This window comes from Phasianus colchicus, chromosome 8, assembly GCF_987193195.1.
Source record: "Phasianus colchicus chromosome 8, bPhaCol1.hap1.1, whole genome shotgun sequence".
Lineage (NCBI taxonomy): Eukaryota > Metazoa > Chordata > Aves > Galliformes > Phasianidae > Phasianus > Phasianus colchicus.
This window is the reverse complement of record NC_143443.1, coordinates 35,184,022-35,198,332: the sequence shown is the minus strand read 5'-3', so window position 1 is coordinate 35,198,332 and position 14,311 is coordinate 35,184,022. Positions and strand designations below refer to the sequence as shown.

At 49.0% G+C, this 14,311-nt stretch overlaps 1 protein-coding gene across 3 annotated transcripts in view; it reads left to right on the top strand.

The window, feature by feature from the left end:
- Positions 1-3,962: 3,962 nt before the first annotated feature.
- TCERG1L (transcription elongation regulator 1 like) overlaps positions 3,963-14,311 on the top strand; it is a 64,190-nt gene continuing 53,841 nt past the window's right edge. Inside the window, exons 1-3 of one of the 3 annotated variants that reach the window (XM_090145678.1) lie at positions 3,963-4,262; positions 5,173-5,319; positions 5,850-6,030. In XM_090145678.1, the coding sequence (XP_090001804.1) occupies positions 4,059-4,262; positions 5,173-5,319; positions 5,850-6,030 (532 nt within the window). In that variant the 5' untranslated portion in view covers positions 3,963-4,058. The remainder of the gene's footprint in view (positions 4,263-5,172; positions 5,320-5,849; positions 6,031-14,311) is intronic. The other 2 variants (XM_031597253.2, XM_090145679.1) reach the window with 2 other exon arrangements.

Below are 14,311 nucleotides of genomic sequence, written 5' to 3'. Positions count from 1 at the left end.
TGCCTTGAGGAACATGTTCAGCAGAGAACAGAGCTGTGCCCTGAGGAGCCATGGGAGCTGTTCTACCACTCACCACTCTCATGTACTCTGTGCTTCCCTCCATCTCCCCATGGGCATCAGCAGCTAAATCATGAAAACTTGACTGCTTCAGGCATCAACCCTGCACAAAGCAGGGGGGTTGAAACTAGATGATCGTTGTGGTCCTTTTCAGCCCAGGCCCTTCTATGATTCATTCTATGATCTGGGGTTAATCCCTCCCCATACAGAGGGACTATGGTTTGGTAGTCATTGTTTCCAAAAGGGGTTGGTCAGAGCTTTAGGTGAGCTGCATACAAGGATAAAAATAACTTCTGTGGTTCTGCTACGTAGAGTGAAAGACATAGAGACAATCAATCCTCATGCTACAGGTTGAAAGCTGATGGCTGCCCAAGGAGGCCCCATCTTTGGAAGCATTCAAAGCCAGGCTGGATGTGGCTCTGGGCAGCCTGGGCTGCTGTTGGTGACCCTGCACATAGCAGGGGGTTGGAACTGGATGAGCACTGTGGTCCTTTTCAATCCTGGCCATTCTATGGTTAATTGGAGTCAGAGCTCATTTCACGTCATAGCAAGGTATCACACAATTAGGTGCATCATGGGTTTATTTGATCTGTTTCTGATGGATTTGCTGTTTATCACTGTTGGAAACAAATGACTGATGCAGCAGGTAGGGATTAACCCCAGGGAAGGATGATTAGTCTTCGTCGTTATGTGAAACCTCAACAGAATAATCACCAGCTGGGTCATTTATTTGGCTGGATGCTTTGGCAGCTCTGCTTGGAAGACATAAGAGCTCCTGAGATGGGGCTCCTGATTGCTGTAGAGCTGCAGAGCAGTGAATCGGGTGGTTTAGTACTTGAGAAGAAAAAGCTGCTTATGTTCATGCTTGCTTTTCAGACAGCTCCAGATAGCAGAGATGGCAGCTGAGATTCCCTTTGCTCTCTCCAACCCCTCTGCACGGTGTGAGACGAGCAGGTTAGGCTGGGAGGCAGGCGCTGGCAAAGATAGCAGGGAGCATAGATAGCGTTTGGGAAGCAGGGAGGAGTTTGTTTGTTAGGGAGCTGCTGAAGCACGCGGTTCTGCCGGGACTGGGCAGTGCGAATCATTGCAGGCAGGCTCACATCTACGTGTCTGCGCAGCTCTGTGCTGGGAGCTGCACAGAACACCTGCAGGCAGAGCTCTGCTTCTGTTCATCACAGCCACTGATGTTCGTGCCTCTGATGGCTGCTGTGCCAGCGAGGAGATTTAGGTCCCCGTCCTATAGATGAGCAGGATGCATTACCATAAGAATGGTCAGTCATTACCCAGTATCGTCCATTTCCCATCGAGAGAACCCAGCAGAAAGGGCAGTTAATAATATCCTCGGTAGGAAATGTCTTTAGTTTAGATGTTAATGAAGGGAGTCCCTTTTTGAATGTTACAGACCCATTTTTCTGGACTTAAAAATGAAGATGATGGACCTCAACCTTTTGTTTGAGGGCTAAATTGACTCTGGGGCTATCCGAAGTACACTTGAGGGTATTCAGGGGGTAATGTGTGCACCAGGTGTGGGTGATTGACTGCCCGGAGTGCTCCCACAGCCTCCCAGAGCACTTCTAAACTGAAATTACCAGTCAAAAAAAAGTTACGCTCCAGACACTTCTTTCCCTTATGGCTTTTTTTCCTTCTAATTCTCCCATTTGTCACACAGCGTTAAATAAGCCGTGTTTGCTGTGCCGGAGCTCTGCGGTGCTTCACCGCCCCAGCGCTGCTTCTGGGCGCTTCGCTGCATCCCTCGCTGCTTAAACCCAACTCAGCATCACTGCCGCTCGCTGGTCTGGCCAGGAAAAGCAGAGCACAGCACGACTACATCCAGAGCCTGACGGGGGAGGCTGAGCTCCTGGTGCGGGGTCCTGTCATAGCACTGCCGTTTATGCAGATGAGGAGATGCTCAAAGGTTTCCTCAGCTCCAGGCAGCACCAGAGCGACGCTTTAATCATATTTTAACCTGTAAGATAAGGAAGTCGACGAGAAAAAGCAGCTGTAAGTGTGAGCATGCGTTTAGCCAGGTGATGGAACGTCTCTTATCAGGAGCTCTCCAGCTTTAACTGACGTGAGTGAGCTCGGGCTTTCTGAAATCACATTACCTGTACAACCTTTCCCAACTCTTGTTAGTGAAGTACTTAGGAAGACTGCCCTCCCCCCCCCCCACCCCCAATTACCAGTAAGTAAATTTGCTTAATTTTCCATGTGGAAAAGGGCACCTGTGTGTGCAGTTGAAAGAACACGAGCACCAGCTGGCTCTGCCCATGCACAGAATCACGGTTGGAAGGGACCTCCAGGATCACGAAGCTCCAACCCCCTGCCACATGCAGGGCCACCAACCTCCCCATTTCATAACAGCCCAGGGCCCCATCCAACCTGGCCTTGAACACCTCCAGGGATGAATGGGGCATCCACAGCCTCTCTGGGCAGCTGTTCCAGCACCTCACCACTCTCATAGGAAAGAACTTTTCTATGAGAAGAACATGCAGTGGCTGCTCCTGCTTGCTTGTGAGCCCTCCTGCTGCCTTTATTCTGCTGGATTGGGCTGAACCCACACGGGGAGGGAGCTGCTCTGAATGTAAAGAGGGCAATGGGTACAAACAGCCACTCAGTGCCTGCAAACTCTCCTCCAGATTTCCAATCCTTGGCAGCTATGAGAAATGTAACAGTTTGCTGTTATGTTGGGTATTTTGTAGATGAACTGCTCCATTTAAGACAAATTCTACTCTAAGAATATTGCGTTTCATAGGAAACAACCATTTTTTCTGTCATTATATTTCTGCTTTTCTCTTCAGTTTCAATTACCACGACAAGATTTTTGTCTTTTTACAAAATAAAATAACCCAGCACTAAAACATTCGGAAGTGTGTTTCTCTTTATCTGATTTCTGTCACTTTTTGTACTCACATCAGCACTTCCCAGATCTCTCTGAGGGGGACTGTAAGCAATGCATTTTCCCAAACATTGTGTTTTAACCACACATCCCAGTGATTTGGCTTCAGAACTTAGGAATTAACTTTGCTGAGGTCATTCACAGCCACAAGAGACCCAATCCCCTGGTGCACCGAATCAGATTAGAGGCAGGGGGGTTGACGTGGATGATCTTTAAGATCCCTTCCGACCCAAGCAATTCTATGATCCTATGAAAAAATCAGTTTTTAAGCCTTTAACTTTCTTCCATGCTGTTTTAAGAAGCCTCCAATTAGCTTATGGATGTCAGCATAATGCTGGCATTGTCCCATTGCAGCCAGCTGGATGGAGCCTTGCTCAGTCCTACTCTGAGGGCCTAACCCTCCAGCCAGCTCTGCACCCAGTGATGGGCATGGCTGCCCCAGGTGTGGGCTGCAGCTTCTGCAGGGGGGTCCCAAAGGAAGCACTGCCACAGGCTTTCCTAAAGTCTGGCTAGTTTGTGTTTTTCCACGTTGGGGCAGAAGTGGGTGGGGTGTGATGTGCTGTGGTGGGGTCACCCAGACCCTCTGAACAGTGCCACAGAGGTCAGCCTGCAGCACACCTGGCCTTTCCAAATGTTTTTTGCCACCAGCAGTGACAGTAAGGGGTTGTGTTTCTGCAGACTGCAGGTGAGGGTTTTGTCGCTAATGAAGGCAGGAGAGCGTTATTCCTCCGCAGCCCACAGCAGGAGCCCTACCGGTGGGGTGGCCACGTAGCAATAGAGACCCACACCGAGCACGTCTTCGCGTAACATCGCCTTTACAGCCAAAACCTGCGATGCGTTTTGCGCGGTTTCGTGTCAGAAAGCCCTTCCGCGGACTCGCTTCAAGGCTCGGTGTGAGGACTGTCCTCCCCCCTCGAAGCTGCCCCGATCCGCCACATCGCGGCTCCCCCCGCACGGCCCCGAAGCTCCGCGTCGCGGTTCCGCCCCGCTCCTCCCTGCTCGGGCGGTGCCTCTCGGCGGGGCGGTGCCTGAGCCGCCGTCGGCTGCCGGCGCGGAGCGGAGTTTCACTGGGCGGCGGGCACGGCGCAGCCCCGTGCCATGTAGGATGCTGCCGGCTCCCGCAGCCAAGCGGCCGCCGCCCCTGCTGTGGCCCGCCGAGCCCCCCTGGGCGTGGGCAGTGCCGGGGCTCCTGAGGGTCGGCGCGGCCCCGCCGCCGCTGCTGCTCTCGGCTCCGGCCGTGGGCTGGCCCGTTCCCTGCGAGCCGCTGCTGCCGCTGCTCGCCGAGCATCCCCCGCCGCTCCACGGGCAGGTAACGGCTCCGTGCCGATCCTCGCCGGGCGCTGCGGCCGCTCGGGGCTGCGCGGTGCGTCCGACAGAAGCCCGTGTGGGTGCCGTGCCGTGCCGGGCAGCGGCCGCTAGAGGTTCTTCGAGCCCCGGGCACGGGGATTTTCCAGCGGGTGGGAAACCCGCGATGCTTTTATTTTGTTCGTTTGGGTTTGTGGTTGTGGGGTTTTTTGCGCCTTTCGGGCTCTGTGGGTTTCTGCTGTCGGGCCGTAGGCGCCGTTCGCGTGCGGTGCGTTCCGTAAGAGATGAGCGAGGAGGACGCGCAGCAATACGAGCACAGCTCCCCGTACCCAGGGGCTCGTTCCGCTCCCGAGTTCCCCGCCGTGCCGCCGAGCCCAGCCCTCCCCGACGGGGTTTCGGTTATTTCTCGCTGCCGCACTGGGAATAATCGGGACTGCGCTTCAGATCGCGCTTTGGCTGCAATAGTTGCCCTGCTACAGCAGGCGGAGCGGCAGCAGTGCCGGTAGCCGCACCGCTCCCTTCGTAACGTTAGAACAAAAGTGCGAAGCAAAGCGGCAGTCGGCGTGCGGCGGGGTCCCGGCAGCGGCAGGCGGGGGCTGAGCTCCGTGTGAGCCCCTCCGCAAGAAATACGCTGCTTGCTTTTCCTTTGGCTCTTCTCCTCTCCGGGGGGTGACCGCTAAAGCCGCCTCCGCTGTTCTGAACGCGGGGTTCCGTCGCAGGTGGGCAGCACCGCATCCTTCCCTGAGCCACGGCCGGGCAGCACGAACGTGCGTTGGACTGAGGCTTGAAATTCAATGCAGTCACCCCAGAGGCGGCTGGAAGATGATGGAAGCATAGACTTGCTCGGGGCAAAAGCCTTCTGTTAACTTCCTGCTTTTTTTTTTTTTTTTTTTTTCTTTTTCTTTCCCCCGCAGTGGATATTTGGAGCTCATTCTCCAGTCGTTGGATTTTCACCATCATCTGGTGTGGAATTTGTGCCCGTTTTTCCTCCCGTGTACACATCTGCTGTTCCACCTCACGCTGGGAAGAGCTGGATAGATAAAAGGCTGCCGAGCTGCAAAGTAAGTCTGGTAGTGTTTAATGCTGATGCTCACAAACTATAGCAGCTGAGAAATATTTCTGGCTTTGTAAACTGTGCCTGCATGCAAGAGGGCAGTAGTTTGTCCAGTGAAACAGCATGGAGAAGAAATATTGTGGGGTTGATGTGTGCAGAAGGCTGCTCCAGTTGTGTTATGTCTTTGGTTCTGTGAAGTTATGCAAAGGATAAAATGCCAGAGGAGGCTGCAGTCTGTGAGCTGCTGATGGAGTTGTGCTGCAGAAGCTGTGGTGGAGGCACTGTTGGCTCCAGCACTCGTTTTCTTTTGGTGATGCTGCTTTAGCTGACTTGTGTTCAGGGCTGGCTGGGTTTGGAGTGATCAGCTGAGTGCTGTCCTCACTTACACAACAGCAGTCAGTCTGTTCTGGTGTTTGTCCCCAGGCTGAGATCCTATCCATGCGGTAATAACGAGTTAAAGACAAAAACAAAAGCTCGGAGATGGAAGGGAGAATAAAGCCTCTCCAACCTTAATGTTCTTTTGCTTGTGTTGGACAGATATACCTAAATAATGCATTTGCTCTGGATTCGGCGTGGATACATCCTGAGGAACCGTGCCTCTTCCAGGGCAATGAGAAGCCTCTGCTAATGACAAATCAAGTGGCGATGGCCATTGCCAGGCCAGCTCCTGCCTCCAGGCCTCTTCCCACAGTGGTGCTGGCACCTCCGCTGATGCCAGGTTAGTAAATAATTGAGTATTTACCACCATTCATGCAGCTCAGGAGAGGAATGAGCCATTTCCTAAAGTAAGGGTTTCATTCCATTCGTCTGAAACTCTCCCGACTGATCTGGAACCTTGATGGCAGAGAGCTCTTCATCCCTTAAGTTACTTCCAAAGTATGTCAAGGATGTATTAATTGAAGGAGATTGCAACAGATAATTCTGTAGCTGGCAGTCTGCTTCCAGAATGATGGGGCGAGTCAGCTCCAAGGTTCTGGGTTTGTTTTCAACCAACCAACGAAAAAAGACCAACTCAGTTCGTCCAGGATTCTCCTATTTGCTGTGAATTTTTGGAGTGAGATGTGGTTTCCATAGACAACTATCAGCAGAAGACAGTAATTGATTGGTCATCTCATTAAAACTCAGTTGTGTACAGTGGTATTTATTAAATAAATGACATTAATCTGCAGAACACAGCTGCTAATAGAAAAGCTGGGATTTATACTTGGAATTCCATTGCTCTAGAGCCCAATCTCTGCTTCTGTGTCACGGTGTTAATCTGAGACAGCAGCTGTCTCATGGAGGAGGTTAGGAAGAAAAAGGCTGTTGGTACTTAAATTTTAGATTCTGAAATTCAGAATCGGGGTATTCTTAGTGGCTTGCTGCCTCTGCTCCTGCGTTCCTTAGGTGTCAGGTAATGTTCCTCTGGTGGGTTTCTGTGGGCACTGCCGTGAGCAGTGCTCCGTATTTGGAAGCTGCGCAGCATGCAGGCAGTTCTGTGTTTTTGCAGTAAGACAGAGAGGGTGCTGGAAGAGATGAGTGCTCGGGTTGCTTTGCCAGATTGATTAATGAGCAATGAATATTGCTGAGAACGGAAGCACGTTGAACAGCGCAGAACAGCTCTGTGCTGGGATGCTTCTAGCAGTCCTTTATGGAAAGCTGTGCTCTGTTCTTGCCAGCATCGAGCGATGCTCCGCTGTAGTGCAGAGTCTCTCTGTTGGGAATGACAGCGGTCATAAATAAGAGTGCCACAGCTTGAAAATCTGTTCTATTGTCGCACAGGGAATATTTGAGTTGTGTTGCGTCGTTCAAAGTGTGTTTTTAATAACAAATGCAATGGTGAAGGAGGAGTTCTGCATAGCTGCATGCATGGCAGGTGGGTTGGTAGCCTGGTAACTGCTGAGCTGGCTTGGGTTTACACGTTGGTTTGTGTGTGTCGTTCTGCTGAGCATGGGGAGAGCCCTGTCCTGAACTGTCAGCTCGTGTGATGCAGTGGATGTGGAGAGTTTAAAGTACATATGTAATATGTCAAACATAAACAACGAGTCTACCTGGTCGTGGATTAGAAGAGCTGGCCAGGCAGAGCAGCGGGTGGCACATGGGTGATCCTAGGGGAGCTGCGCTGTGTGTAAAGGGTTTGCTTCCAGTGAACAATATGTGCGCAGTCAGGGCTGTTGTGTCAAGGGAACTTGAGATGGATCAAACCGGTGCTGATCCATTTTCTTCATTTGGAATGTCTTGCTGAGCAGGGTTTCTGGTAGAGTTATACTGAATGATGATTTTCCCTGCTCTGAAGCCTGTCTGCTGCCTACCTTTCAGACAGGGCTTGGTGTGCAGCTCTTTGTATTATCATAGAATCATAAAATGGCCTGGGTTGCAAAGGAGCACAACGCTCATCCAGTTCCAACCCCCTGCTATGTGCAGGGTCCCAACCAGCAGCCCAGGCTGCCCAGATCCACATCCAGCCTGGCCTTGAATGCCTGCAGGGATGGGGCATCCACAGCCTCCTTGGGCAGCCTGTTAAGACATCTTAGGCTCTGCCTCCTCCCTCCTTCCATCTCTTGATTGTTTTCCCACCACCTTCTGGGCTGATGGCTGTGTGCAGCCCAACATGGCATGGGCTCCTGCTCCTCCTCCAGCAGCGTGCTCAGCATTTAGTGCCCTGCTCCTCAGGAGCACAAGGACCCCTGGCTAACTTGCACTGATGCAATCAATGCATCTGGCTGATACTAATCAAGTAACATCCTAAGCAGTTGGTGAGCTCCAGAGCTCATGAAATCAAACCTGTACGTTTATGACCGTTGTAAGAATGGGAAATTATAATACCAATGCTCTGCAGCCTGGAGGAGAAGCTGCTCCCAAACATACTTAAAGTTCCTAGGAAACATTATGGTAGTACTTGAAGTATTTAGTGTATAATTTTTACGGTTAATATGAAAAGTGATTAAAAATACAGAGAGCAAATTGCTCAGGTAAGTGGCTTAAACTGAGAAGTTAATAAGCTTTTAGCAGGCTGCGTGGCCGTGTTCGTTCTGAAAGCCCATCTCACAGGCAGGTTTGCCTTCTGCAGTTATCGGTAATGATATAATTGTTTCCTCAATTTATCAGCAGTGTTACAAAGATACAGGAATGTGAAGCACTGACATTTGGTGAATGATAATGCACGTAATTTTGCAGCTGTGAGTGCTGGTACTGGCTACCAGGAGGTGGTGTTTTCCATAAGGAAAGGGTTCTGCTGTTATTCTCTAGTATATTTCAAAGCATAAATTTATGTACTTGGAATTTTGGTTTTTCAAAGTGAATAATGGCATTTTATTTTCCCACCATGAAATGGTAGCTTGTTTTATGTCTATTGGAAGAAGGCAGCGCTTGAGTATTTGTGCAGAGAAAGCATTAAGGTTTCTGCCTGCTGCATTGTGCAGTGCCACATGGTTGGAGCTGTGGCTCATTTGGAGCCAAGTCAGATGTGCCCACATCGGTTGTGTTGTCTGGCACTGCCCTGCTGGGGGAGCTCCCTGGAAGCCTTCCTGAAAGCACTGCAGCTTGGTGCTCCTGGGTGGTTCGTGTTTTTGGAACTGCTTTGCACTGAGTAGCTCAGGTTTTAACACTGAGCTTCCCATGGGGAGAAGCAGCTGCTGGCACACTCTGGGTTATGTGAAGCACACGTTGCCTGCCTCCTGGCATTCTTTTTCTGTGTCCCAGTGGGGTTGGTGGCCTGCAGAAAGGAGCCTTGGTTGTACTGTGGAGCTGTAGCCCTCTGATGGGCTGTTGTATCCCCCTGGACACTCTAACTTGGATACCAAGGAATGGGAGAGCTGGCAGGAGCTGGAGCTGAGGCTGGAGGTGAAGGTGTTGGTGGCAGAATGATAACAATGGAGGAAGTGAAAACCCAAAATTAGGGAAGTCAGAATGAATGAGACCTGGAGAATGGAAGATGTGTGGGGGTCTGCATGGGCTGCCAAGGTGGTTCCTGCCTCTCCACCCACAAATCCTTTCCAAACAGCTGGGAAGCACTGAAGGCAAGCTTTATCTTTGTGGATACAAGCAGATAGCTTTGGGACATCTCAGATTGGATACTTCTGTATTTAATGGCCACGTGCTACAGTTCCCAGTTTGTAACACAAGAGCAGCCCTGCAGGGACCTGAACGACCCTGCAATGTCACACAGCTCTCTTAATTCAGGCACTTCAGGGAGGAGCACACGGTGAAATCTTTGGGAATGCTTGATTTAGTTGCAGCCTTCCTGAAGTTTTGGCTTTGTTCGTTAAGCCTGTGCTTTTTGTCACTCTCTGTTTTATCTACCCTTCAGCTCCAGTTAAGACCAGTTAATTTTCACTTCAATTATATAAACGAGGTGCATACTGCATTACAATATGCCTATTGAAAAGGCTTGTTGTTCCAACTTATTTTGTAATATTGTCCGGCTTGGTCCTGAGACCATTATAAAGAAACTCATCCCTCAGTGATTTGTGGTGGCTGTTTTGTTGGTTTTTGTGCTGTTATTTATTGCGTGTGGGCATAGAAATGAGCAGTCAGTGGTTCTTTTACTGGCAGACATGCAATACCAGGCTACAAACGTAAGAGGCTGTACACTTTTTTTCCCCCCCTCCCTTTTGGCTTCGGAAGATGGGAAAATCAATATGTTTTTCTTTGTATTAGGATAAATGCACTATTTAAGTCAAGCCATTGCCTCGTGTTATTGATTGATAAGCACTGCTTCTAGTTGCTCAGCACCTGTAATTCCAAACCACGTGCAGTTCAGATAGCAGAGCCAGCAGGTTCTCCTGGATCTGAATTCTGCAAGTATAAATGCAGGTGTGATAAATGCATGTGTTGTAGGTCTTCAAGCGTTTGTGCTTGATAGAAAAAATGACCAAGTTCCTTGCAAGAAGCACCTGAAATGTTAAAATCATGAGTGGCTTAGGGCCTGCCATGTGTGGGGCAGTGCTGCCCTGCAGGTGGACTGGTGCACTTGGAGAGTGCTGTTCAGTGAAGAAGTGACAGCAGAGAATTAGCCACGGCTCCACCTTCAGGTCACAAACCTATTAGTTCCAGAGTGTGCTTTGCTGATGAGGGAAGTCAGTGTTCTGTTGGAAGTGGCCAGTTGTGGCCAGCTAAGTCTTCTGCAGTGCCCACACTGAGTGATATAGCTGAGTAGATGCTTAAGCAGCATGCTGATATGAAGCAGTGGGCTCAGTGTAGGTAATGCTTCCAATTTCCTTCTCTGTAAATGCATGAGGTTTTCAGCTGAAGCAAATTCTCTACTTGGTTTCCTTAAGTTCTTTACCAAGAGAGTGGTGAGGTGCTGGAACAGCTGCCCAGAGAGGCTGTGGATCCATCCCTGGAGGTGTTCAAGGCCAGGTTGGATGGGGCCCTGGGCAGCCTGGTCTACTATTAGATATGGAGTTTGGTGGCCTTGCATGTGGTGGGGGGTTGGAGCTTCATGATCCTTGAGGCCCTTTCCAACCCAAGCCATTCTGTGTTTCTGTATGATTCCTTCTGCCAGGGTTTTCAGCCTTCCTCCACAAAAAAATGCTTCATTCTTTCTGGTCAGTATACCTCTGCCTTACTAAACCTGAGGATTTTCCATCCTCCCCCTTTTCAGCCCTGTGCTTCTCTGTCACCCAGTGGTTTCCCAGATGATGCTACGCACAGAGCTTCCAGGGCTGTGGCTGGAGCAACCTGCAAGCAGCTTGTGTGCAGCCCTGCAATGGCTCGAGCAAGCGGCAACTTTTGTCCTGCTCTGTTCCTCCCTTGTGCTTTAAATGCACACTTTGTGTAGCTGGCCAGGGCTAGGAAGGTGCTGAGAAAGCAGTGTTGTAATCTGCAGGAGCCCAAGACTCTGGGAGGACTGAATCTAAGGTAGAAATCAGGCTTTTGTTATTCTGTTCCCTCCTTTTTATGGCTTGTCTTCAGGGAGGGGTGGTCAGACAGCAGCAGTCACCATAGCTCATTTCAACTACATTCTTCTCTTTTCCTATCAAGAGACAGTTGTCAGTTTTAATACTGATAACAGCCTAATAAGTTTAATAAAGAACTGTCACATAAAAGACTTTATTTTGTTCCTCTTAAAGACTCTACAGACAGAAGGGAAAGGGAATAAGGGATAGTAAACAATAAATTCACCCTTCAAATGCTTCGTTCTTCTGGATTGCTTTTCCATACACCTTTAGAGGTGGTGATGAGTGCTCTGTGCTGGCTGGTGCTGGAGTGCTGTGCTGCTTGCAGCCAGGTTGGGCAGCCCCAGGGCTGTGCTCCAGCACTTACCTGCTGCCCTGGCCCAGCAGCAGGAGCTGATCGAGGAGCATCCCGTGGCATCTGTGCTGTGTGTCAAGATTTATTGCCTTCAGGCTGGTGCAATAAGAGGCAACCCTATGCTGCAGAATGGGTCCCAAGCTGGAGGACTAGACCTGAGAGATCCACTGTGAGTGTTACTGTCTGGTAATAAACCCTCCTTCTGCCTTCAGCTGGTTTAAGCAGCATCGGCTGTGATTCAGTAAACAGTTCTGGAATGTCCTTGTGATCACAAATGATAGGCTTCTTAACTTTTTTAAGTAGCAGCTGGGATTGTGCAGTGCTTGGATGTGGCACATTGAGTCATGGATGGGCTGTGCAGTGGTAATGGTGCCAGAAACCAACAGGGATCCTGAGGCCAGGGCTGGGATGGGGGAAACCAGCTTGAGCCTCAGAATAGCTTGGGTTGGAAGAGATCTTAAAGTCATCTAGAGATAAGGATGCTGGTGCAGGTTTTTACTTGTTTTATGAATAGAAGTTAAAAACAAACAAGAAAACTGTTGCTTTGAAAAGAACTGGTAACGGTATACAGCCCTCTGTAGGTGAGGATTAAGGCCTCTGTGTTAATTACTTCATTGGCTCTCCATTGAAAGTATTTAATCAACCTGAATTCAATTGGTATTTATTTTCATACAGCCTTCATAATATGTGTGTCCATTGAGAGCCTTCCAAATATTTGCTACCTTAAACATACATGGAAAGTGTTGTAAATCCCTCAGGATGCTGCTCAGTGCTTTGATAGCTGTTTTGGAATCCTTTTCCTAAACTACCAAAGGTCATTTGAGTAGTGTTGAAATGGAACTGTTGGTGAAAGGAAAGCTTAGATATAAGTTGAGTATTGCATGGTCCCATGTGCCTGGTGTCCATTTCTATTGGAAGAGGCAGAGCAGCACTTGGAAGTGGAACTCCATTTGTGTCAAAAAGGTTTCCTTTAAAGAAAGTTAATTCTTCATCAAGACACCCAAAAGTTCCTTTAACTTTGTAGAAGGTCTTTATAAAACCCGTTTGATTTTTTTTTCCTTCTTTCATTTGGGTGTTTTGGGAGATGCTCATGGTTTTTTGGAGGGGGGAAAAATGTTTTCCTGTAGGCAGAACTGAAGAAACAGACTGAAAGAATGTAATAACAATCAGGGTTTGTTATGAAGCCAACAAGCATGGATCTACCATATGAAAATGGATCTTCTGGATGCAACTAGAAAGCTTACCTAAATGATGCTGTGCTGTAATAAAAGAAAGGTACAACAGAAACTTCCATATTTGTGCTTGTAGAGCCTTCTCTACACAGATGGCAACATCTGGGATCTCCTGTTTGCAGGCAGTGTTTGGAGATCAGATGTTGTTCACTGCAATGGGCTCACTGCTGTGTTCCACCTCCATCACTGCACTTCACCCCCTTTGATTTGTTATCTCTGAGTACCCCCACTGCTTGTTCAGCTGCTCTGTGCTTCCATAGCTGCACACCAAGATGTGCTGCCCACCTGCTGTGTCTTTCCCTACTGCTGCTGTAGAGGCACTGGGAAGGAAGGCTGGAAAAGAGCATCAATGTGGGTTTTGTTGTTTTGGCAGACAGCTGCTGCGTTGCTGCTCAGGATGGAGTGTGCCTTGGCAAAAACACATTTGGAGAAAAAGCCATTGGTCATAATTTTGTCCCCCTCAAGATTATCCAGATGAGAGATTTTTACTCCTATTTACAAGGCATTTGCTTCTTATAAATCAAGTAAAGTCATTAAGCTTGATTCTAAAAAAACCCTTTTTTGGAAGTTCTCCCAGCGAAATGGGATTGGTTTCTGCAAAGAGCTGCTTTCCTGCACCCTGCCAATGGCTGAAGAAGTGCCCAGCTCCTGAGAAGAAACATCCCAAGGCAGCCTATGGGGCAGGCTGAGCTGGGGGATCCTCCTGCTGGGATGGCTGGTGTTCAGTGGGCTCAGTGGAAGGTGTGGTGACCACAGGCAGTGATGCGCTCCAGTATTAACAATTACAGGGGTATCCTCGTGTTGTGGAATTATTTAGTAGGAGAGAGCGAGTGAGAGCCTCATCAAAGGCGGGGAAATCACCCAAACTTCTCTTTCAACTGGCTGATGAAACTTTAATAACGGAGCTGATGAAACTTTAATAAGGATGGCCTGCTAGCTCCAGGAGTTCTGCTCGGTTTTGGCAATGCAGGATTCTGTTGCTTTGCTCAGCTCTTTGGGGGACATGTTCTCCAAAAGAAGAATCAGTGGAGAAGTGAACAACCTTTCTGCTCATGTACCCTACAGGAGGCTGGCAGGAAAGTAATGCTCCATGCAACATTTGTTTTCCAAGTGTTGCAGAATGAGTTCAATTGGTTGCTCCCACTGAAGATGGTAGGGTTGCAGGCAGTGATCTCATACAGTTGGGGTGTGGAACCCAACCATCAGCTGTGGTTGTTCGCAGGTGAATGAATGCAAAAATTGAAAAAACAGTCAGAGTAATCAGACCATGAGGTCTTTGGATATTTCCATTGTGACTTTGGGAGAACAACCTATTTTTCATCTATCCACAGTGGAACGATTAAAATGTTGATATCGTTTGTTGGTGTTTCTATGCCTGCATGCCTGCTGTATTGGTGCTCATACAAGTATTGAAATGGATTCCTCTTGGAGCTGGTATCCAAGAGTAGCAATAATGGAGCTTTTTTATGCTGCTTACTGAAAATATTTGACTTCTGTTTCGCAAAGACGGAGTGCTTATTTTGTTGGCAAATA